The sequence below is a fragment of the Amia ocellicauda genome, chromosome 6 (assembly GCF_036373705.1).
Source record: "Amia ocellicauda isolate fAmiCal2 chromosome 6, fAmiCal2.hap1, whole genome shotgun sequence".
Taxonomy (NCBI): Eukaryota; Metazoa; Chordata; class Actinopteri; order Amiiformes; family Amiidae; genus Amia; species Amia ocellicauda.
This window is the reverse complement of record NC_089855.1, coordinates 13,566,815-13,590,864: the sequence shown is the minus strand read 5'-3', so window position 1 is coordinate 13,590,864 and position 24,050 is coordinate 13,566,815. Positions and strand designations below refer to the sequence as shown.

At 38.6% G+C, this 24,050-nt stretch overlaps 2 protein-coding genes across 3 annotated transcripts; one reads left to right on the top strand and one right to left on the bottom strand.

Moving 5' to 3' along the window:
* Window positions 1-2,568: 2,568 nt before the first annotated feature.
* Window positions 2,569-8,289, top strand: cdadc1 (cytidine and dCMP deaminase domain containing 1). The gene is made up of 9 exons (XM_066706201.1): window positions 2,569-2,796; window positions 3,224-3,327; window positions 3,558-3,735; window positions 3,962-4,564; window positions 4,907-4,956; window positions 5,212-5,381; window positions 5,758-5,947; window positions 6,206-6,266; window positions 6,694-8,289. Exons 1-9 carry the CDS (start codon window positions 2,682-2,684, stop codon window positions 6,771-6,773), a joined length of 1,551 nt encoding a protein of 516 aa, XP_066562298.1. The 5' UTR covers window positions 2,569-2,681; the 3' UTR covers window positions 6,774-8,289.
* Window positions 8,290-8,707: 418 nt separating this feature from the next.
* On the bottom strand, window positions 8,708-23,979 carry cab39l (calcium binding protein 39-like). 2 transcript variants are annotated; one of them, XM_066706200.1, is made up of 9 exons: window positions 23,740-23,979; window positions 17,039-17,171; window positions 14,954-15,118; window positions 14,308-14,426; window positions 13,582-13,750; window positions 12,919-12,978; window positions 12,293-12,358; window positions 11,814-11,957; window positions 8,708-11,339 (listed from the first exon to the last, which is right to left on the bottom strand). In XM_066706200.1, exons 2-9 carry the CDS (start codon window positions 17,138-17,140, stop codon window positions 11,160-11,162), a joined length of 1,005 nt encoding a protein of 334 aa, XP_066562297.1. In that variant the 5' UTR covers window positions 17,141-17,171; window positions 23,740-23,979; the 3' UTR covers window positions 8,708-11,159. The 2 variants fall into 2 exon arrangements, with proteins under 2 accessions (XP_066562297.1, XP_066562296.1); XM_066706199.1 differs by lacking the exon at window positions 23,740-23,979 and adding an exon at window positions 23,387-23,439.
* Between the last annotated feature and the right edge of the window lie 71 nt (window positions 23,980-24,050).

Genomic DNA, 24,050 nt, shown 5'->3' with positions numbered 1-24,050 from the left:
TTCGGGCGCCAGGTCTAGTGATGACGTCATCAGGCATGTCAATCTCGGAGATCCCTCTCAGCTGCAAACTGCATGCATACTGTGTGAAGATGGCCGATAGAGAGAACAGATGGCACAGTTTTAGATTTGTGTAGCTATGAAGCATCTTACAAGCACATAAAAAAGGACTTATGTACTATTTTATTAAAGGTTCACGTTATGTACTGTACAGTAGCAAACGTTGCTAATTATGCAGATCCAAAACATTAACTGATTAGTTAGATGGGTGCAGCAGCCCCACATATTGATAGGTGCACCAAGTGTTGCAGCTCCTTGCACTGCTCCTTCTGCGCAGCATCTGCATATAAACCAGCACTGCTGCACAAAATCAAACAGCACATGACTGTGCACTGGAGTGGAGCAGTGACACATGGAGGCTTGTTAACCATTTTAAAGCTGACATTTTACCTGAAGTGTAAATGAGCATCAATGTGTTGATATTCTAGTTTTGTTCTCTGCTTTTAGATTTCACATTTTATAAATACTAATGGGACTGTAGGAAAACTTGGCATTTTCATTGTTATGTTTGTGAAAAGACAAGAAGGAGGACATTTTTTATGAGACACCTCAATGCTTGCCACCATGCAGCATTATCCGCAGCTGGAGGTGGGGGGGTCTGCAGCTTCAGAGGAGCTGAACTCTGTGGAGATCAGCTCAGATCCTCTTCCACACATAACTAAAGCGAGAAGCGTCACCGCCTCCTGTCCTCCCTGTGGGCTGGTGTTACACACAAACAAAATAAATCTAAAGAAATACATTTTACGCAAATGCACTAATGAAAACTGAGACATTACAGCAGTGTCACCCAAAAAGTCAATGTGCTGAAGAGGCAAAGGGAGTCTGTTGTCTCAAAGTCATTTAGTGGTCCATAATGTGCCCTTGCACATTACGAGGAAAACATGGGGCCTTGATGCCCAAATTCTTTGTGAATCCGATGAATGGTATCAGAACCAAGAATTGACCATCAGAAGTGACATGGCAACTTTTTGCTGTAAGTATTTAAGGTAATTAGATTATTGTACCACTCCTACAGCAGCAAAATGGTGATGTTGCAAAATACAGCAAAAATGCTAACAAATAGCTGCTGAAACTCAGAATATCCCTCTTTCTGTACACACAGCTATTGCAACACCTCAAACAAAGAAGTAAATATCTGTGTATGAACCCAGAGTGTCATACTGTAGCTGTTTGGGGAGCTTGATGGTTGCTTATGATTCCAAGACCAACACATGCCACTGACCTGGCATAAAATCAACATCCTGCCTTCTTATATATATTGCTAAGTGGCACCTCTTCATGTGATCTGAGGGAAGCTGTGTGTGCAGAAGGGCTGAACCATACATACTTGACATATGGTGTGTGTCACTAATATATATTTACAGTAATATCTTTAATATATTTAGAATCCTGCTGGAATACAACCATCATTGTGTACTTTGTAAGGCAATTAGAAGAATTGTATATGCTACAAATATGCAAATGCAATATGTATATGCACAATCAGTATTGCCGTTTTGAATGTGGCCTCCCTTCATTATTCTCTTTGCTTCTTCTCTTCACGTTTTCAAGTGACACAATCTCAAGTGCTGCCCCACTTTGTGCACCACTTTATTTGATAGACCACAACAAAATTATAAAAGAAATCCAACAGAAATGACGAAGTATGTATTTTCTTTGTAGTAATTCAAATCAAAATAAATATGTTTGTTTTATTTAATTTAATTTGGCACAGTGTAAAGAGTGTATGTAAATGTGTCAACCAGGTGTTCAGGGTACATATAGGTTGTTGTGTCAATATATTATTATATGATATGTTTGAGCCTTCCAGAATACAAATCAACCTGATTATGGGAATTCTAAACACAGTAGACGACTGCTATATGTATAATAATAATAATAATAATAATAATAATAATAATAATAATAATAATAATAATAATAATAATAATGGTAATTCTAAACACAGTAGACGACTGCTATATGTATAATAATAATAATAATAATAATAATAATAATAATAATAATGGTAATTCTAAACACAGTAGACGACTGCTATATGTATAATAATAATAATAATAATAATAATAATAATAATAATAATAATAATAATAATGGTAATTCTAAACACAGTAGACGACTGCTATATGTATAATAATAATAATAATAATAATAATAATAATAATAATAATAATAATAATACATATAGCAGTCGTCTACTGTGTTTAGAATTACAATAATTATTATTATTATTATTATTATTATTATTGTGTTGAAAGCCTGTCCTACTGTATTTTCTTTCTTCCTTTTCTTTCCTACTGTATTTCCTGTGAAACCCCTAGAGAACGAGGCGACGTCATTGTGGAAAAGGTCACACAGCATGCGGAACATAGGTCGCGTTCGTGCAGCGCAGATGTCCGCAGGTCTGCGCGGATCTGCGCGGATCCACCAATGGGATCGGGCGATTCTGCAGATCTGCGCAAAACTGCGGAAACCTGCGCAATAAGAACGCGAGCGAAGCGCCTCCTATTTTGCAGCGTCAAACGCGAAACGGAGGAAACATAACGACACAAAATTCCAGCCAGTGACACATAAGCAGTCGTTGTAAACAATTGCTTTTTTAGATTTTTGTAGCGATTCGCTGAATGGCAGCTCCAGGCCGCTTAACAATAGACCCGGGAGAAAACAGTGTGGGTTGCTGTCGGTGCAAAACGCAAAGCAATGTTAGGGAGGCCAGCACTCAGACCGGTCCAGTGCAAGGTGAGTGCAGAGGGGCAGTTTCTGACAACCGGGCAGCTGCCCTTGCATAGCAGTTAATCTCTGCTCAATTATTACTAAATACATGTATTAACATTTAGTACAGTATGGTAGAGATAAACAACTGTATGCTTTGCAATCTGTTATGTTACCAACATCATGGTTGTCATGCTTATGGAGAACACGTTAGTATCTAGATCATTCATTTTCGTCCTATCCGAATAATAATAATAATAATAATAATAATAATAATAATAATAATAGAAGTGACATTAAGATCATATATTATATACTGGTCCAATGTTAATTACACTAAACCAAAGAATATTTAGATTGCTAATTTTCCTGTTCCCAATTTACAGCATTTCCCCATGTACCTGCAGTGAAAGAAACAAATACATAAATACAAATATGTGTGCCTTTTTTGTAGGTCACAAACCAAGGTTATCCAAAGCTAACTTGTTTACTCTATTGAGCCTGTGGATGGAACTGTACCCCAAGAATAAGACAAATAAAGAAAACGGAACACAACAGGTAATTCATGTACACAAATCTATTTATAAAGACACTTTTGGGAGTTATAGGAGTCCTATTTTCTTTTGAAGGAGAGCGTTTGATGATTTATTAATGCTTCGAGGCGGGCATTATAATAATGCAGTACTTTAGAGGTAGCAGTAAAGGCTGCAGGTTAGTCACAGAGAAAAATGATGTAACTTAGGGACAATTCCATGTTTTACAAAATGCACATTTCTACTTCTGTCCAGACTAGGACAACTGGACTGGTGGTGGTGCAGGAGAGCAAAATCACAGGCCTGCACTGCTCCAGCTCCGAGCTACACGCCGGACAAATAGCCATTATCAAACACGGGACACGGTTGAAGGGCTGCAATCTCTACTTCTCCAGGAAGCCCTGCTCTACTTGTCTGAAGATGATTGTGAATGGTGAGTATCATGGCAGCTACACTAACACTTTACTTGTGTAATCTACAGCTGACAAAGTAGGTTTACTGGATTAAAACTGTTGTCACTGTTGTTTCTGTGCAGCACAGCCTCCATTCAGGCTCAAAAGCCAGAAAGCAACATCTTCATGGTATTGTCACTTGGCTTGATCATGGCCACTCCTGTTCTCTGTCTGCTCTCACCAGTTGTTTTTAATGTCCTGTTGCAGCTGGAGTTAATAGGATATCCTACTGGCCTGCTGATCCTGAAATAAGCCTGCTACCTGCCGACAAGGGCAGCAGCAGCAGCAGCACTGGGGGCTACAGCATGCTGGACGCCACACTGGACGCCAGTGCAGCCGAGAGACTGAAGTCCAACAGCCGGCCACACATCTGTGTCCTCCTGCAGCCTTTACCCAGCAACATGCACCAGTTTGTAGAAGAGACTTCAAAAAACGGTGACTTTCTGGGGAAAATCGCCTATGAGAACCCCCAGTTAAATATAGAGGAACTGTTTACCGATCACCGCAAGAAGAAGCTTGCGGACCACACGAAGGTCTTCTTCATTTCGGACGAGGATCAGCACAGGGACATCTTGCTGAAAATGGGGTTGGAGAACTTCTGCCTGAACCCGTACTTCTCCAGCCTGAGGCAGCACATGAGAGACCTCATCCAGGTCTTGGTCACGGTGGACTCCAGTGTGCCTGACTGCAGTGGCTATGGGTTCTACTGCAGAGATCTGCAACAGGCTGGCAGGAACCCCCCACACCAGCTGTCCCAGGAGGAAGCCAGACACTGCGTGATCCAGGCCAGGCTTTTGGCATACCGGACTGGTGAGACTTTTCCCTGTTGTCCTTCTCTTTAACCTTATTTAGAGTACTGGCATCACCAAATCACTGAAGTTTTAACTTCTGAAAAATGACCACAATATTGATATTAGCAGTCGTTGTTCAGATAAGTGAATTTAATTTAGACCTTCATTTTGATAATTGAACATAGTTTTAGGCAACAGTGAAACAGCTGCTGTCATGTTTATTTTGATTAATATTTGCTGATTGAAATGTTTCTATCTGTGATGGTGTTTCTTAATTATAATTAGCAACCCTTCTCATGATTAGCAAAAATACACTTGCTTTCATAGGCCATTGATTATTTTAAATTACTTTGCCTTGTAGAGGATCCGAAGGTTGGAGTTGGTGCTGTCATCTGGGCACAGAGAAAGTCTGTAAGTTTTTTAGTTTTTTGCTAACAAAACTTTTAACTTTTGAGGCAACTGTAAAGCTATAGAACAGTCATGAATTCGTATTTCTTCCTGTTGAAAAAATGTAAAAAATAGAACAAAACTTAAAATCAAATTTTACTTGTGTTCTCTTATTTTCTGATATATTTCTTCACTTGTTTCTCCAGTTTCTTACTTCATCCCACCTTGCTTCCCCACTTGCAGTTCTTCTGTTAGGTTGCTTTTTCGTTCACATTGCAGGGCAACTGTGACGGCACAGGACAGATGCACCTTGTTGGATGTGGTTACAACGCCTACCCAGTGGGGTCGGAGTACGCCGAATTCCCACAGATGGATGACAAGCAGCAAGACCGGCAGATTAGGAAGTACAGATACATCATCCACGCTGAGCAGAACGCCCTGATCTTCAGGTGGGACCAGTGGGAGAACCACTCGTCTTCATATGGACAAAAATCGTGTGACCACATTGAAGAAATAACCCTGAAATCTGCATTTCCTGTTTGATCCTCTGCTGTTGTTTTGGATCAGATCACAAATCACAATTTACACTAAACAGTCCGGGAAAGATAGTTACTAGAAACACTAGAATCAAAGATGGTAATAACGTGTGGCAGAGAAAAGCAACTGCAACAGGAAATATCTGAGCAGCTGCAACAATTGACAAAAGAGAAAAGATGTGCAGTGGGGCTTGACAGCATTTATCAACGGAATAACAGGAAATCCTGATTCACAAAAGCACTCCTTAATCATCATGTGTACTCTCTGTATCCCTTGTGTGTTGCGTAGGAGCATGGAGATCAATGAGGACGAAAACACCATAATATTTACTACGAAGTGCCCATGTGACGAGTGTGTGCCTTTGATCAAGGGCTCTGGAATCAAACAGATCTACACGGCGGATCTGGACAGTGGGAAAGACAAGGACGACATATCTTACCTCCGCTTTGACCGTCTCCAGGGTGTTCACAAGTTCACGGTAAATTGAAGGCGGCCATTGCAGGGGAGGCTAGACTTTGGTGATTTGGGGAATTGGCTACAGTTCATTTTCTAGCTACCACTTATTTAATAGCTCTAAATATGGCACCAGAGAATACAACAATTCATAATGGTGCAATAATAACACGTTTGTACTCTGGCTCTCCCTCTGTAAGTCATACAGTATTCAGTTCCATCAATTATGAATGCTTCACATCTTGTCACAGCTTCTTGTTGTTAGAAATACTTTCTCTTACAGTGGCAGAGAGAGAAACCGGATGGATGTGTCCTGGATCAAAGTCCGACGGCACTGAAAGCTAGTGAGTTTGCTTGTTTATTGAGTGATAATACACGTCTAACAGGAGCCCACCCTTGTTCGCTGTAAGGCAAGACCCGCAAAGCACTTTTTATTCCCAGATTCCTCCAGGTAGAATAAATGATCGATGCTTCCCAGAATGCAATGGCACCTTCCTTTATTTTTTGTATTTTTTTGTGGGTCACTAGTTTTCAAGGACCTTGTCTGTTAATGTTATTAATAGTTTCCAGGAAGACACATCTTATTTGTTGCAAACAGCCTAGCCTTTTATATAGCAACAGCAGGTGCCCAGCTAATACCCCAACACACCCTGTTATTGTATTGAGGTGAAATATGTAGTTGTATAAAGACAGAATGAATAGATGCTTCTTTAGGAAGTAACGGAGACCTTTGTTTGAAGTCTGAAATCCTCTTTGTTGTTCTAATTAAAGATGGTATCCTGGGGAAGCACAGCAGACAAGTGCGACAAGAAAGCTGGACCAACAAGAAGCCCTGTGTGCAGGACAAATGAAAAGGCTGTTTTAGCACTGGACAGGTATTGGGAAAAGTTCTACACAACCAGCCTGGGAGAAAAAATGGATATCTGTGTCAGCAAATCTGCCCACCCTTTATAATCATGTGCAATTTATAACCATGTATGTGCTCAAATATTGGGAATAGTAAAGATACCTCATGCAAGTTGGCTTTTTAAATAGCCCGTCTTCCAAATATCAACCTGCAGTAAATACCACCATATTTGTATATTACATAATTTTCCTGTCATTTAACAAATACTTTTATACATTTGAATCACCCAATCAACAGATCGCAATGGGGAGAGCATTGTGTTTAATAACAATATAAGCATCTCTGCCCGTGAATCTATTTTGTTTTGTAATTTACCAGTCATATTGGTAACGGTTTATATCGCAGAGAGTGCAAAATACATTATGAACCAAAGCCTAATCAGCTCTAAAATGGTTAAATACAACTAGTGTGCAGTCCTATTTAAATGTAACCATATTGTTTTACTCTAGTAAAGAGTACTTCATTTAAGACGGTATGCCTGAAAGATGTTGTATGGTTCCTGTAAACATCAAATGCTGTCATTCCAATCTTTTTGAGAAAATAAGGTCCCCAAACCAGAGACTGATCTTTCAAAGCTTAGTCCCAACCTAACCATGATTAACAACATAGACTGAAACTACAGAAAACACAGTCTGGGCAAATCATATTTCTCTTTGATAAATAGTCTGAGGTCCTTTTACATTGTTTTTTGTTCAGAATCCCTTTTGTTTTCATTTTTATTTAGTGTCTTTTTAAATTATGTCTCTGATTCAGAATGGACAATTGCTCCAGTGTAATTCAGATAATGTCACACTATCTCTGGCAGTATGAATGATGTGTGTTACACTGTAAATTCTCAGCCAGTACGTTTACTAAGGTGCTTGTTATTAAGGATTCATTTTAAAGCATGTCTAATTTAACCTTTATTGATACATAATGCTTTCTCAAGATGTACTAAATTAATAAAACAAATATCTGAAGCTGGATTTGGAACAGACTAAATACTTCATTTACTGCAATGGTAAATACATTTAAACTTGTGTGTGCTCATACTTGAAAACCAGGAATAGGTATTTGTATATTTTCCCACAAAGTTACCTGGGCATTTGTGGGACTGGGCGTTACTACACAGAGGTACCTTATATGTTTGAACATCTATTTCCCTTGTTGATTCACTGATTATGTTTGAGTATTTCAGGAGGGTTAAATGTTTGCTTATTTGAAGTGAAGTCTAAAAATGTTTTTATTAAATGTTTATATATTTGTGGATCACAATTTATAGTGCGGTGTTAATTTAATGGGTAAAGTAAAAATAGATTGTTTTAAGTTTGAATGATTTATCTTGTGACTCTTATTGTTATAGTCAGACATTGAGGTTTCAGTAGTGGCTACTCAAACTTCTGTCTCATATATTCCGGTGTATATTTGAAAGAGTATATTATTATATTTTAAAGAAAATAAAAATAAAAATCTTAAATACAGCTCTGTAGTTTTTGTCATCAACAGCACACTCAGTTGTGAATGTGTGTGATTTGACCCATTATGAAAAATTCAGTTACAAAATGTTTGTTAGAGAACTTAGAGAAATCTATATCATTTTTTTTTGTAAAATGCTTAAAATGTTTTTTCAGTATTTTTAATTCTATGTAATGCATATTAATGTTGGTTAAATCAAGTATGTTACCTTGGATAAAGGTATTTTTGTATGCAAATTGTAAGGTTTTTGAATACAATTTGCAGGTTTAATTTTTGCCACTCAGTTTTCATTATATAGACTTTTATCTATAGACTGTAGAAATACGATTATAAACAGGGTTTCATTTTAAATCATACCACAATAATATATACTAAAGTGACACTTTAATATGAATCTGTAGTAAGACGAGAGAAGGTAGAAAATAGTTTTATGTATTTTTTTATTGTTTTCTTTTATCTGTGATGTGGTACACTAGCATTAGGTGGAAATATACAACCGCATGGTGAAATTTCACAACAGAAAATGATAAACACAAACCATTAAAGATTTTTTTTTTTTTGCAATTTTTGGTTAGTACATAAAAATAAGTGAAAAAAAATAAGTGAATCCCCACTGGACAGTCCTAATAGAATTTGGCTCAGGTACAGTTTATCAATTCCAATGTTGGTCTCTGCTGGCAGGTCCTTCATTACACTGCTTACAATTTAATACTGTAAGAGCCAATGTCATCTACACTGTAGGATGCAAAATGAACATTTTCTTCATGTGAAGACGTTTTCTAAAATTCAAATGACAGAATTAGTCACTACTGCTTAATCTGAACAGACTTAAACTTGCAATTTGTTTGTTAATTGCATATAAATAATATGTTTTGGTTATTTTTTTTAACTGACAGTCAAACAAATACTTGTTAAATGTTTCATAACATCTGCAACCATAATCTGTAATCAGGTTTTTCTCTTATGTATGTAATTGCATTTTTTAACATCCCAACAAACTTCGCCGAATAATTCAGAATTTCAAAAAGCCTTTTTACAAAATCGCAACATCTGGTTTTGTCAACTGAACGATAACAGCTGTTGGATGTGTGATGCAATTTGTCCTTTTCACCTACATTAGAAATGACCTTGGGCAAAAACAGTTTGTGGTCCCAACCAATACTGGTATTCAGGTGTAAAGAAATTGGTCACAATTAGTAATGCTTTGATAAGGACACCTTTTGGCAGTTGAGAAATGCCAAAGTGTTAGTACGGTCATCTTTCTGCCTTCCCGTCTGAAAGGAAGATGATTCCCTGAGCTCTACAAATATCTGGCCTTTTCATTTCTGAAATCTGGGAGAGCCACACTGTCACCTGGTCCTCATGTCCTCTGGAAATGTTTTCATACATATAGATTTATTTTCTACAATAGCTTAAAGCAGAATGTGTCTGAACAACAGAACTCGGGTAAAGTGAACTGGAGGGGTTCATTGCTTAATCCACAAACTAAAAAAGTGTACCTAGTCTTATTTTATATTAAGCTCCCCCTAAAGAAAAAGGTCTTACTAATGTAAAGGAAGCAAAAAGGCACCTTTTGAGTTCTTGTGTCCCCAACATTGTGAAGCATATATATATATATATATATATATAAGGAGGCACACTATTCGCTGCCCGTTTCTAAATAATCAGAAGAAAAGCTAAAAAAATAAATTCACCATATTACAGATCACACACATATAAATACCAATCATAAAATAATATTCTCATTTGCCTCTTACTTGCACTAGAGCAAAATTTGCATGACTTAACTTCTTCTGCCACTCTAAACAGCACTTCCTTAATTTCTAAAATGAGCTTTTGTACACATGGCAAATATTGGCACACGTAAATATTTTAAAAAAATCATTGTGATACAGCTCAGTTTAACAAAAAGAAGATGCACAGTAAAACGCTTTAAACTTAAAAAATATAAATCAGAGCAATTAAAAGACTTCAGCTATATTGACACCTATAGTGTCCAAATAATGAACATCTATTCGAATTCGAGATGCATCCTGGCTTATGAAAGCACTGCTTTTTTCCACGTCGACAATTTCTCTAATCTCTTCAATTTGCAAACTGATATATTAACACCCAAGTATGCTCTTAAGTGCCTGAAAAGCAACACGATAAATTGTGTTGGTTTATTAAACAAATCAGCCCAATCGGTCTCGTAGGCTGGTGACTCATACTGTTCATAAAAGACCTGTTTTAATGAGGAAAACAACCCAAACACAAGAAGAATGCGCACCCTGAGAGGGTACTGTGTTAGAGTTTCACATGCACACAAAACAAAGCCTCCGTGACTACTATGCCGTTTTTAAAATCCTTCAGTTTTTCCTACAAGGCAAAAACATCAGCTTGGGCCTTCCTGCAAACATACATCAGCAGTCCCTGCATTTCATTCCTGCGAATTTCACGCCACGTTCTGACTGCCATAAATCTGGAGTGTTGAAAGGAAAATAATAACTCTGAATACAGTCCATCACAAGGTGACATGATGCAAACTAACAAATCTGTTCTGTGAATCAGGTGCTGGAATCAGCCCTTGGTTTAGCCACTGAAGATCCTCATACACACCGCCCAATCACATCAAACCCCCGAGCGCCACTGCTTCTGCCGAGCTCAGTTAGTATAACCTTTGGTACTCCCTTCACAGGACTAAACTAGAAATAAAATACCCTACAGTGCCACTAATGATAGAAAGTATGTAGGTTTATGAAAGTAAAACAGATACAGATCTGTTTGAAAACTATCCTTTGTAAGCTTTATGGACTAAAAAAAGATTTTGTTACAATTATTATATATATATTTATTTTTAAAAAAGAAAAGGGTGTACTAATTGCGGCGAGTGGCTCTACGAAGCGGGCTTTTTAAGGTCGCGGATCTGTTTGATCAGGTAGGTCTTCTCGTCGTTGAACTGCTCGTCGTCCGTCCTGTCCTTCTGGAAGTTGCTGAGGAAGTCGATCAGCTTGGTCTGGTTCTTCAGCAGGATGTCCACGATGGGCTGGGTTTTGTGAGGGTTGGCCACGAAAACCTGATGAGACAATTGTACAAAAATGGTGGTTTAATTAAACCCCATACGCCAGGGACACGAACGTACGATCATCAAGCATACAATCATACAGTTCTACTGACAACCTCTCAAGCGGCTTTGACAGTTAAAAGGATAAGACCTGGGGTTATGTGATGTGTTGATGTCTATCTGTGGCTACTCACTCTGCTCAAGGTCCTGTATATTTTATTAATGTCCCAACTCCATAAATTGCCAGTTATATCCCACTCACACTGCGCTCTGCCTTCAGTGCTCTGGAGCAGCTATGCCACAAACCACGGAAAGGAGCATCGAGCTGTGAACCTCAGAAATTAATTATTTCACAGCTTCAATATGATGCATCAGTTAGTTCTCATTGTGCTTTCATACTAGGAACACATTCACAAGACATTTCACATGGGCTGCTGTGGGAAGAGCCTCATCTCACTGGGCCCAGCTTTGCACCGAGTTCCTGACCTTGAACACATGGAACGCTTCAAACTGAATGTTGGGGCTCTTGTCTCGCAGCAGGTTCATCATCAGCTTCAGGTTCTCCGGCTTGCTGATGTATTTCGTCATCACCGTGAAATTGTGTCTGTCAAGCAGCAGCTCTCCTAGAAGCTTGAGGAGGAAAAACAAACCCTTCAGTACGTACGGAAACGTTCGGTGTTAAATGGTCAGTGTTAATAGTGCAGCAGCAGTTATAAAAAACATTTTCACTGTCGATATTTTTATTGAAATAGCACAGTGCTGATGCTTTAGTGAATACAGTCCCAATGTCATCTTTTTATTTTATTTGCATGACTTCTTATAATCTTGAGACACAAAATACTTGTGTATGGTATGAATTCATGAACCATCATTACCATTATGAATTACACAATCCCATTTTAGACCCATGTAACTTTCCCCAGAGGTGACCTGGAAAGGAAAGAGACTAACTCAAGGCTGAATACCTTTAATGACTGTCTCTTGGTCACGTAGTTCTCTGAATGCAGAAGCTTTTCATAGTCTCCAAACACCTGGGAAGCAACAAAACCATGATAGTAAAAATGCGGTCAGATATCACAGTTTATTATAAATGCTTTACTGTAATACATTAGTATTTTATGCTCTTAATTTATTGCATTCATTCTTCATTAGCTGAAAAATAAGCTTTTGTATGGCACCAAAATAGTCTGTTTTAAAAGGACCCTGGTTATAACAATTCTAAGACAGAAGTATCTAGATCTGGCTGCACTGGCGCATAGCTTACAGCAGCCTTTGAAAGCAGCAACAAGATCTGTGCGGGCAGCTAATCTGCTTTATGAAAGTACCACTTTGCTGATGCAAATTTAACATGGAAACGGCAGTGAATAATAAACTGGGTCAGACATCTTTTGATCAGAAATATTTTTAATAATATGGGATCGTATTCACTGGGTACTAGAATAGCAGTAAATTCCCTGGAGGCATGTGCTGGCAGACTGATGTTTTAAGTGGAATACACCAGGCAGCGATTCATCTGCTATACACTACAGGATGTAGGTTATAAAAGGTCGAGGTTATGGGGATGTGATTGATGATGCAATGGCGTACTTACTGCGTCATAATTCTGTTCTAAATATTCTGCCACCAGAACCTTGTGTCTCGTGAGCAAGTCCTGTAAAAGAAGGCATTTCATTTTCACAAAGTCAAGATCTTTAAAACTTGTAAAACAAGTCTATCTTTGTGGTCTCCTCCTTCCAATTATGCAAATAGAAATTCTGCACTGGGAATAAATATCCCTCTAAGAATGAGTGCACAAACTGGGAGACCATAGAAAGTGATCTTATACTGGTTTCTGAGAACTGCTGTAAATTATAACTTATTTATTTCACAAGAAATATGAATACATTTTACCACTCTTGTGCTTTAATACATGCAAAGAGACCTGTTAAGAATATGAATGTGCTATAACTGAGCAACGTGGGGTTATCATTTTACTAATAGTGTGCATCATCAGCACCCTTAATACTGTATAAGGGAAGTAAGTTAAACAACCAACAACAAACACAAATTGTTATCATCAACATGTTAGTTTACCCACAAACATCATCCAAAATTAGAAGTGACTTGTGGATTAAAGCCCAGTGAATTGAGCTACATCAAGCCCTGACAGAGCTGTCCCGTTAAGTAAACATTGTTTTTACAAGGTCCGCAAATGGACAATGTACAATACAGCATCAGCAATGTCTCCCACCCCTCTGTCTGCCAAATAGCTTACCTTAAATGTAGCAAAGGCATCAGAGGCAATGTCAAATGTTGACATTTCCACATAGTTGAAAAAGTCCTGGAACTGTTCAGAGTGCAGGATAATCTTGGCCAGGGGTTCGTGTCTGATGCACTCGCGGAGCATGATGCCGCAGTTCAGGGCCACCTGTGGCGTCTCATAGCTGACAAGACAAACGGCAGGGCCAGGGCACAATTCAGTCATCTGCGAATCCCTGATCTAAATAACATTTGTACGATCCACAGTCACACAGAACAGACAAAAACGTCTGCAAAATCCATTCTACTGTGTATACTTTTATTTATTTACTATGTTTGTACAGATTTTACTTATTTTTTGTAGTACTTATTAAATAGAGAAGCTCATTAATGTATTAAAATAAACTACCTGCTGTTGAAGTATTGTCATAGAGCCAAGTCATAATATTATACATGTCTTTTATTAGCCCATAAAGATATAAGCTTAGTGTGGTCATCACATTTTTGATGCTATAACACTTTCAACGTACTTTTATAAATCTTCATTTTTGAGTTTTTCATTCTCAGTACCCATTAGGCCCACCTGTCATCCAGCTGATGTAAACTCCTACAGTAATGGTCTGAAGTGTTTTCATACATAAGGCTCAGAACGTTTGAAACCCTTCACTTAAGGGTATGCTGTATTTATGTTGTTCTGTCTTTTGAATTAAAGGGGAAATACTGCACCAGAAATTAGCCTCACCCCTTTAAGAGAATGAACAACACCTGCTGATGGGAACATATATACTCCACTGTTGGACTGCGTGTGCCAATTTGTCTCCTCAGGATGTTGTTGAATATTTGGCAGACATCTTTCTTCCCCTGCAAATGAGGACACAGGCAATATTAATCTGCAGCTTACGGCTCCAAATTGGATCAGGCAGTTTGCTCATTTCCCCACTGTAGGAGACCCTCCTGAAAACACTGGGATTCTGGGTTTCAAGTCCTGAATACATATTTTCTGTGGGAAAGTGTGGTGTACTTTCCCCTTAAATCTGATCACAAGGATATTTGGTGCTTTTAAATTCCTGTTTATTTTTGTATTATGTCCCCCCCCCCCTCCAAACGTGACTCATTGCTACACCTCTCACAGTAGCATATGAGAGAAGATAATGAAATACACGTCCGCCTAAACGTGTGTTGTCAGCCACCCGCTCATTTTCACACAGTGAGTCCACCGCTCGTAAAACCCAGGCAAGCCTCAGATGCAGCACAGATGTGGCTGCTACAGAGAAGACTGATGGCTCATGGGTTAATCGAAAAGCCGTCAACAACAGCTGTGGAATTATCAGTAATCAAAATATTTGTCAAGCACATCCGTACAACCGCATGGCAGGGAGTGGTCTTACCTCAAAGTCTATGACCTGAAGGTTGTCCACCAGGGAGATGAGCAGGCCGCTGTTGTAGAGCTCCTGTGCCAGCTGGGCCACGGTCTCGGTGTGGGGCTCCTTGTCGTTGGTGCCGTACAGGATCTCCTTCATCGCCACCAGACACTTTGACACCTCCTCTGAAGCCTGCGGTTGTGCAAAACACAAAGAGGAATGGTGTAGTGTGTCTTACAAGAACAAAAGCAGACATGCTGGAAGAACCTGGACTATACTTTGCTACTCTAGAACAGTCCTGTATATAGAACACTACTGAGGTTTAGCTACCAATTTTAAGGTTTTTCCCCCATAGCCTGCATGTGAGACATGCAGCACCTCAATACCAATCTACAATTCCATAGACTGGGCCAGATAATGCAGTTATACAGGACATCACAGGACCACGTTACATTCTTACTGTACCATGCTGTTGCTTTAACAAAGTGAAATGTGAAGGAATCATTTACATCTTATCTTTAGATAAACTGCATTCTACAATATAGACAAGAGTCTGTTTGAGAGCATATAAGAGCAGTTGGAGCAAATATCCTCCTTTACCATGTGAAATAAACTAAAAACATTCTGTTTAGGTAATGGCAATTCTGATTTATTTGCCAGTACTCAGAACTTTAATTTTGCAGCAACCTGCGCTTCTCAAAACTGAAGGAGGCATCATACAATACAACAACAGTACCAAATAGTGTAGCATAATAAAGTCTGAACAGAATATAGGCATACCGAAATTGTAATGGTTTTAAAGGAAAGGTCTTAAAAAACAAAAAGGTTTAAAGAAATGAGAAGAAGCTGTGTGAGATTTCAGTCAGATGTGTGTGTAGTGTACAAACAGAAGCGGAGTGTCCTAGTAAATTAAATTAAGTAATGACCAGCGCTCAGCACCAGAGGGAGAGATAGAGCTGAACACCAGCACTGCACACAGAAGAGGACTGTGAAAACAGAGGGCCAATTAGTTTTGAGGAGCGGTGCACTGGTAAGTGGGATTCAAAACAAGCCCACATCCTGGTGTCTTTTATACATCGCACCTTAGATCGACAGCTCTGGAAATTGCATTCGCAGGGGCTTGTGAACGAGTGCTGGGGCAGAGCCGCAGTGATACTTTTACAACAATGTGTAAAGTACAGCCATAAATAAAACCCAGAGACGGGCTGAACACGAACTACTCACAATCCAGACTGCCTCGTGTAACGCCTGGCCTTCATGACAGCTAATCAGTTGTCTGACATTTAGAAAATCAGCAAGCTGCCACTGTTATTGTGTACCATATACAGAAAGTAAGGAAATACATTGTAAAATAACAGAGCATTTAACTTGGTGCATTGGAATACACTTGAAAGTTTATAATAAGCTGTGTGTCCATGCCCTAAGCTCTTGAATGCTTTATTCGATAATCAAGTTTATTGAAAACTTCATATTACATTTTCAATTACTCTTTGCTGTGAGGGAATAGTTGTTGTTGTTTTTAAAGAGATAGATATAGAAACTTTAAAGTAAAGGATTGTAGTTGACCATGTCGAACATTTAAAAAATATATAGACTCTGGTGAAGAAGTATTCCTGGGAAAACTTGACTTTAAAATATTTAAAATTTCCCCCCATTTTGTTCTTAGAAGGAGCCATTATTTAGTCCACCATTTCAGTTGCTTTCTATGTGACAGCAAACACAAGTTCCTGAGAGAACAAGCTAGCTGACTCCTGGTGCCTGTGATCAGATGGGATGCAGTTGAGCCTGCAGGCCGCCAGGAGGCCAGGCCTTGCTCTGACACAGTACGACTCTGCTGGCCTCTAGCCAGGCGCAGAGAACAACTGTTCTACAGTGAGGGGTGGAGCACCCAGCTGACTGAAGCACAACCCAATCACCAGCAGCGCCTGGACCAATTCAGGGCTGCCATGGTGACACCGAGCTCTGAAAGGGGAATGAGTCTGCATGGATATTAACTAGAGTCTTGTCCTGCAAACAATATTCAAGTCTTACCAGGTAAAACAGGAGGGATGTGTTTATTTTCACACACAGCAGGGATGAATTATAAGCCTTTTTCATATTTTGGCAACTTACCTTTTCTGTTTTCTTGTCCTGCTTGACTAAAATCCCCATGTTTTCTTTTAGAGTCCTCACGATATCAGCTGGGCTCTTGTGAGATTTACCAAACAGTGGCATTTTGATAGGTCTGTGTGCCTCACTTGAGTACCTACCGCAACACAAAAAGGAAAAAAGTTGCAATGTTTGTTACCAAAGTATGATTTTATTTTGTTTCTATATATTATGTTAAAATTTAAATTCAATCTAAGTATGTTTATGTTTCTTAGACACCTATTAAGAGCACAAAAGTGTTGCTTTTAAGTGTTCGTCCCTCTTTTCAGGTTCAAATGACAGACTGTAAACAGTTTAAACATATGGAATCTCTTAGCTACTTCATTTAACTATATACTGATCTGTTGAAAGAGTTTAAATGATTTTCAGTTCCTACATATCTGATAATGTGAAAGTACAATAAATCTGCAGCAGGGGCTAAAAAACTAGACACTGTATACATTTATCACTGTCATAATATCCACCTTTTATTTAGAGATGTTTAAACTCATTATTTAAAAGATCTCCCTTGTCTTCAAACCTCAGTTAGTCAAATATGTTAACAATAATCTTGAAAAAATTATGACCCACTAGAATATTTTAGTTTTATTCATAATATTTACAACAAAGAATAATAAAGAAAAAACCTTGACCAGTTCAAAAGTCCTTCCTGCATAATGCAAAAGTCAATACCAATTGCCTGGAAACAGAACTGGTGCCAAGAGCAATGGATATTTACAGTGTACCAGTAAATGACAGCCATTTTTATCTTTGGACTGAAATCCAGCTTTGGAGAATGATTCATTGAGCAGTAAAGTTCAGGAGCTTGGACACATTTGTACACACTTACAGACACGCACCCTTGAAATATTTCTTTAAGTCACACCCAAGCGTGTTAGGAATTTTTCTTATCTCCTTTAAAGTTGAAGGCTATGATTTGAAGTAATTGGTACCAGGATAGAAGTACAGTGTGTATTAATTAGGCTAAAACAACTAAATCAACTTATCATTCTGAACCCTCTGTGAACCAAGGCATGGTTTCACGCTTACTCCACTTCCAAGCTGCTTTGGCCAGTAATTTACACAAAGTTTGAGGAATCCTACCACCGCAATGAGCTTCATTTAATTAAGCCTTTTCACTTCCTCTCTAATTACCTTACTTTACCTTAAAGATACCAGACACATTAAGGAAAATGTGCTTTGCTGGAGCAAATTCAATCCCTTTCTTGAAAACACAGAGCTATTTATACAACATAGAACAAAAACTTGTGACTTCTAATCCCTGGAACTGTGTAGCCGGGTATTACATTCATTATTACTCCACACTAGGGAGTCCTGAGTCTCAGCTGAAAACTTGTCATCTCAATCATGCTGTACAATGCAAATATTTTCCACAGTGGAAAGCTTAGAGGTTCTACTTTACAAGCAAAAGAATAGCCTGTCTCTTTTATGTAATGTCAGACTTTCTGAACATAATGCAGAACAATCAAGCGTTTTCCAGCTATAAATAGAGATTGCAATTGCACTACTACTTAGAGACTGGAAGTGCACTACCACTACTTGCAATTTTTAATTAAGCAATTTTTATGCAACTGAAAATATCACCCAAAGGGCTTACCAGCAATATACTCCCTCACACAAGTTGTGCACTTTGCTTTCCAGGGAAATGAAGAGCAAGCTGACAAACTGATATATGTTTAGCTTTCTCTGCAAGGAATTTATGGTGAATGCAAATCAGAGTGACCTTCCCAGTACGGCACAGAATATATCAAATCTTCAGATAAATGAGAATTAGAAGAGAGGCAGACGATGGGTCAAACATGAAGCCTCTGGCAAAGAGAATACTACCATCATGAAGTGAATAGTATTTGTTCTTGCTGGAGGGATCAAAGTTTAGATTTAATCTTGACCTCCACTAAGCTTTGTACAGGTTTACAGTGACTATGAAGACACCACCACACTCTTGAAGTATCTCTTTGCACTGAAATAACCACTATTCTATGGAAAATCTTATCTGATCTTATTTGTTTTTCCGAGATGATGCAATCAATCATAAACTGTGACGTCAATAGGGCCTGGGAACTTCCTTGTCAAAGTTACCTTAAAAATACATTTTTTGAGCACTAATAAGAAAATTGAGAGAGAACAAGTGTGCTTTTCATGCAGAGAAAGCATCGACTGAAGGGCACATTCTTCTTAATGTAAACCAAAGATTCATTTGCAGGATAAGAGGAAAACAAAATTGTGTACCGGGAAGGACGTTCCCCTGCAAAATGTAGTTTTTGCAGTTAAATACCTTCTGAAAGACATATAAATATATATAACAAATGAATGTGAAAACCTCTTCCCCCTTAATGCCAACTGTATTAGTGGAATCAGCTGGTACTACCTGTGTGGATACGGCTTACAGTCCTGCATTCCTGAAACTGTCTCTTACATCTGCTTTCTATCTGCCATTCAAATTTATTGGCAATTGCCTCTTCTCCTTTTTTTGTAATCCAGGGAGTGATATGAAAGTGCTTTACCTTGAGACTCAGGGTAGTGTTTAAGTTACTAGCTGATATATTCATAGACGCCTAGAATCAGAGTTTTTGTGTAACAATCTGCCTTTGTTTTTATGCCCGGATTGTTAAAATAACTACACCCATGTCCATCGAAAGTAACAGTAATAGAACAATGAACATGTGAACCAATCAAATCCGAGGATCAAATAACAAAGGAGGAAAGAAAAAAGGTGGACTTTAGTCATGTTTACAGTCTTTGAAATTACTAACTTCTACCTACTCACCACAAGCACGTTATAAAAGGCAAATCACTGCAGTGAGTCAAGGCTTAATAATTTTATAAATAAATATCTGATTACATTATATTATAAAGCTTGTAACGATTAACAAATATGCAGCTACATACTACTTCAAAATCATATAAAACGAAATCAACAGTAGCTATAATATAACCTGTATATTAAATATCTGGAAGGATACAGATATTTCCTTCCTATAGAAATAGTGTTGGAATAAACACATGCACAGACAAGGGTTCAAGTTGCTTAATTCTGTTTAAGAAGCAGATTGGGAATATATTTTATAAAACTTAATTTGAAGAGAGTAAGACTTTTTGTAACACTTCTTATAAAAAGACATTCAGCCCCTAACTTAGACATTTGACTGTGTTCAGACTTAGACAGATAAACACATGGTTGTGCACGGTTTGTTGGGGGAGGGGGGGGTAGTGGAGCCAAGGGGCACAATGATAGAGGTGTCCATACAAGACAACGTAACGTCTCGTTCCTCATTTTTTGCGAGTTGACAAAGGTATCAGCGAAGTGAAATAATAAGAACAAGGATAATCAAACTGAGCTGGTATGATGCTGTAGAGGTGACCCCTGCCTGAGAATATAGATACAGGGAGCCCTGTACTGGGATCAGCGGGCTTGGATTCACTGAGCTCACCTATAGCAGAGATCCCGACCAGTCAGGCAGGCTGTGGTGCCAGGCAGAGAGCAACAGATAAGAGCACTGCCCTTCTGGATTCAATAACATGTGAACTCCACTAATCCACTACTTAGCCCTATCTGGTAAAAAGGTTTGGACAGAAAAAGTAGAGTATAATTAGAATAATTGGAGTGGAGAATAATTAGCAGGTATCAGAGACCTTAGCTATATTGTTATTAGTATTATTACTACTGCTCATGAGATTTATCTTTTTGAAGTTATAGTTTGCATTTCATCACCACAAGACATGGACATATAGAACAAAAACAAACATTTCCTCTGTGATCGCTCAGTTTGCCAGCACCTACACTAAACCCCAACTCATCTTCCAAACTAATAAATAAAAATTAACAATAAAAAAAACTAAGATTTCATCTAATTAAAATCCATTATTTCAATGATTTGAAATATACCTATCTAAATCAAGTAACTTTGTATCAAAGCAAGTCAACAGGTCGCAAATAATATCCACAAATATCAGTACTATAATAGTTACCCAAACCCCATACAAAGTGCTGAACACATGTTCTAAGAGGTCAAGGACAATGAAGAAAGATGCATCAAAAGGAACCAGAGGATGTCTACACAATATTACTGAGAAACAAGAGGGAAAAAAAATAAGAAATCTTCAAGCTTGAGCAGACATATGTGGTTTGAACTGGCATGAACTTCACTAGGTCATGTCAAGCAGTCTAAAGATATCTAGGTGCGTCTTGCAACATGCTATAGCCTGTTCCTGCTAACTAAAAGCATTTCGAACTGGAAAAATAATTTGTTGCCATTTTGCAGGTATGACCATCAGGAAAGTCTGGCAACCAACAGTGTGGAAGGGGGAAGACTATGGGACATGACAGAATTAACTCACATCAGAAAGGCCAAAACTGATAAATGATCTGGCACACTGAGAACAAACTGAACGTCTGGACCCAGAAGATCAATGACTACAGAGGTGTGATGTAAGAGTGTCCACTGTATATGGAATTGCATGTTTCAATAAGTTATGAAAGGATAGTTGCCCAAAAGTCAGATCAGATATCCTAATGCACAGCAACAAAAACAGTCTCCATCAAAACCGAGAAACAGATAACAGGGGACACACTGTCCTGTGTTTAGTCCTGAGAGACAAGGTGGGTTTCTGATGGCACAGTCTGGGTGCGGCGGCCTGGAGAACACTTTGATCCTCAGTTTATCATCTCCATTGTTCAGTATAGAGGCAGCAATATGATGGTGTCAGTGCTTTGGGGTTTGAATAAAGGCTTTTTTGTTTGTTTGTGGATGGCACTTAGACCACCACTAGGCCTATAAGGTGTTGACATTCTGGTGAGCACTGTCCTGCCTGCATCAGCACTAATGAAGTTTAATGGTGTGCGCCTGTACGTCTGCATCACACCATGTCACAGAGTTGGGGGTCTAACACGATGGTTCAAAGAGAACAGACCAGAAAAACATGCCATTGCCTTTTCAGTGTTCAGACCACAATCCCCTAGAACATCTCTATGATGAACGGAAAGAGTGAATGATGTAGAGGCCACAGAAACAGACATCTCTCCCTGCCCTCTGCACTCCGAGAAGGAATGGCACCCTTTTCCTCCAGCCTGCTGTTGAAAGGTACTGGACAATATCCCATAAATAACTGCAACAAATTCAACAACAAATTCAAGCAACAAAAGCAAGGCCAAAAGCATGTGTAGTAGGCTATGTTGTGTGAATACCTATTTTTTGTGAATTTACTATATATTGCCAGATCTGGTAACAGATAGGTAGATATTTTATTTATCTTATTATCTTTATTAATAAAGAAAAAAATAATAATACAGTAGAGTAATTAGGCCTAAATGATCTAATGAATTACACCATACATACCATAGTCTATTTCAACTAAAGGATTTCAAGACTTTTACCTTGGGGTGGACAATAATAAAAAGTATTTTGTCAACATAAAGTTAGTGTGCTATAAATGGACAGGCCATCTATGTAGTGTATTATCATCTGCAGCAAATCAGCTGGAATCCCTACAGAGAACAGCGCTGTAGGTAACAAAAATGAGAAAGACATAAAATCATAGAGCCTAACAATTACGGTTGCCTCCAAATACCCTTGTGTATTATAACCAGACCTGGGTCAAACTCTCTTTAATGCATTTGCAAATGACTTATAAATACATATTTGAAAAGGTATTAGAATTATTTGGAAGTATTTGGAAATACTTTGGGAATGTGATGGTATGTATTTGCAGCAAATTCAAAATACATATTTTTAAAAAGACTTTGCAATAGTATTTCAGAAGAAGAGACTACTTTCAAATACTATTGGACAGGAGTAATTCATTTTCAGAAGTATTTATTCAGATACTTTAAATACAAAAGTTGTTTAGGGGCAGGTTATTTGAAAATACTCAAATACAGGGAAAATAATATTTTCAAATACAAATGCCAATTAGTATCGGTAATTGACCCAGATCTGGTTATAACAAGCACACATCTGTGGTGGTGCATCAGAATCCATAACCATAAATCAAACACAATCCAAAATAGCCATCCCTCAACTCCTGGGCAGACTCTGTGCTTCCGTACACAACTGTTCATCTGACTTCACTTCATTTCTTTATTTTTTTAAATGCTAGTTTATGTTTTCAGTTTTGAAATAGCCTCGATAATAACGCCGCCTACGTATCCCAGTAGGTTATAATGGGATTCGGCGTCACTTTGTTATTTCGCAGTAAGGTCTGTTTTTCTGTATGCCCCAATTACATCCCAACAACAGGAGCGATGAAGAACAGTGAACTTGAATATCTAAGTTATGTGAAAGAGGTCGAAATATGATGATCACGTTACCATACCCGCAGAGCAATGCTAGTCCCAGAAAAACAGGCGACATTGTTAGACATACCGAGAAAAATACAGGCAAAGACCACCAATAATGCATTCCGTGCAAAACTGCTAGGTTTGTTTCTGCTTCCTTTGACAGTCCTAAACCCTGACATGCGCAAACCCGAGGTTAAATGACTATATTGTACAAGCCCCATGAGAAAGACAGCAGAACAGAGATTGATAACGACTGGCTATAGCTTCGTTTCAATGCACCCGTTCAATGTAAGTTTGAAACAATATACACACACACACCACCAACGCGACGCGCATCCAGTTCGTCACAAACTGACATATCCGTATCTAATGGTTTGCTGGTACTTACAGTGCAAGGGTTTATTTTCTTGTGTTTTTCACTCGGCTATCCTGCTTGCTTGCTTGCTTGTCTCTCTCAATGTAATCGAACAGCCTTTTCTGGTCACACCAGCTGTGTGTACACTGGGCTCCACGTCAGAGGAATGTGTGTACACTGAGCTCCACGTCCGAGGGATGTGTGTACACTGAGCTCTACGTCACAGGAATGTGTGTGTGAGCGCACTGAACGCTGCGCTGTTTGGAGAAGGCAGGACGCAGTGTTTACAGCACTGTCCGCGTCACCTAGATGTGCTGTGTACCGCTACTTGGTTTTGGGAAGTG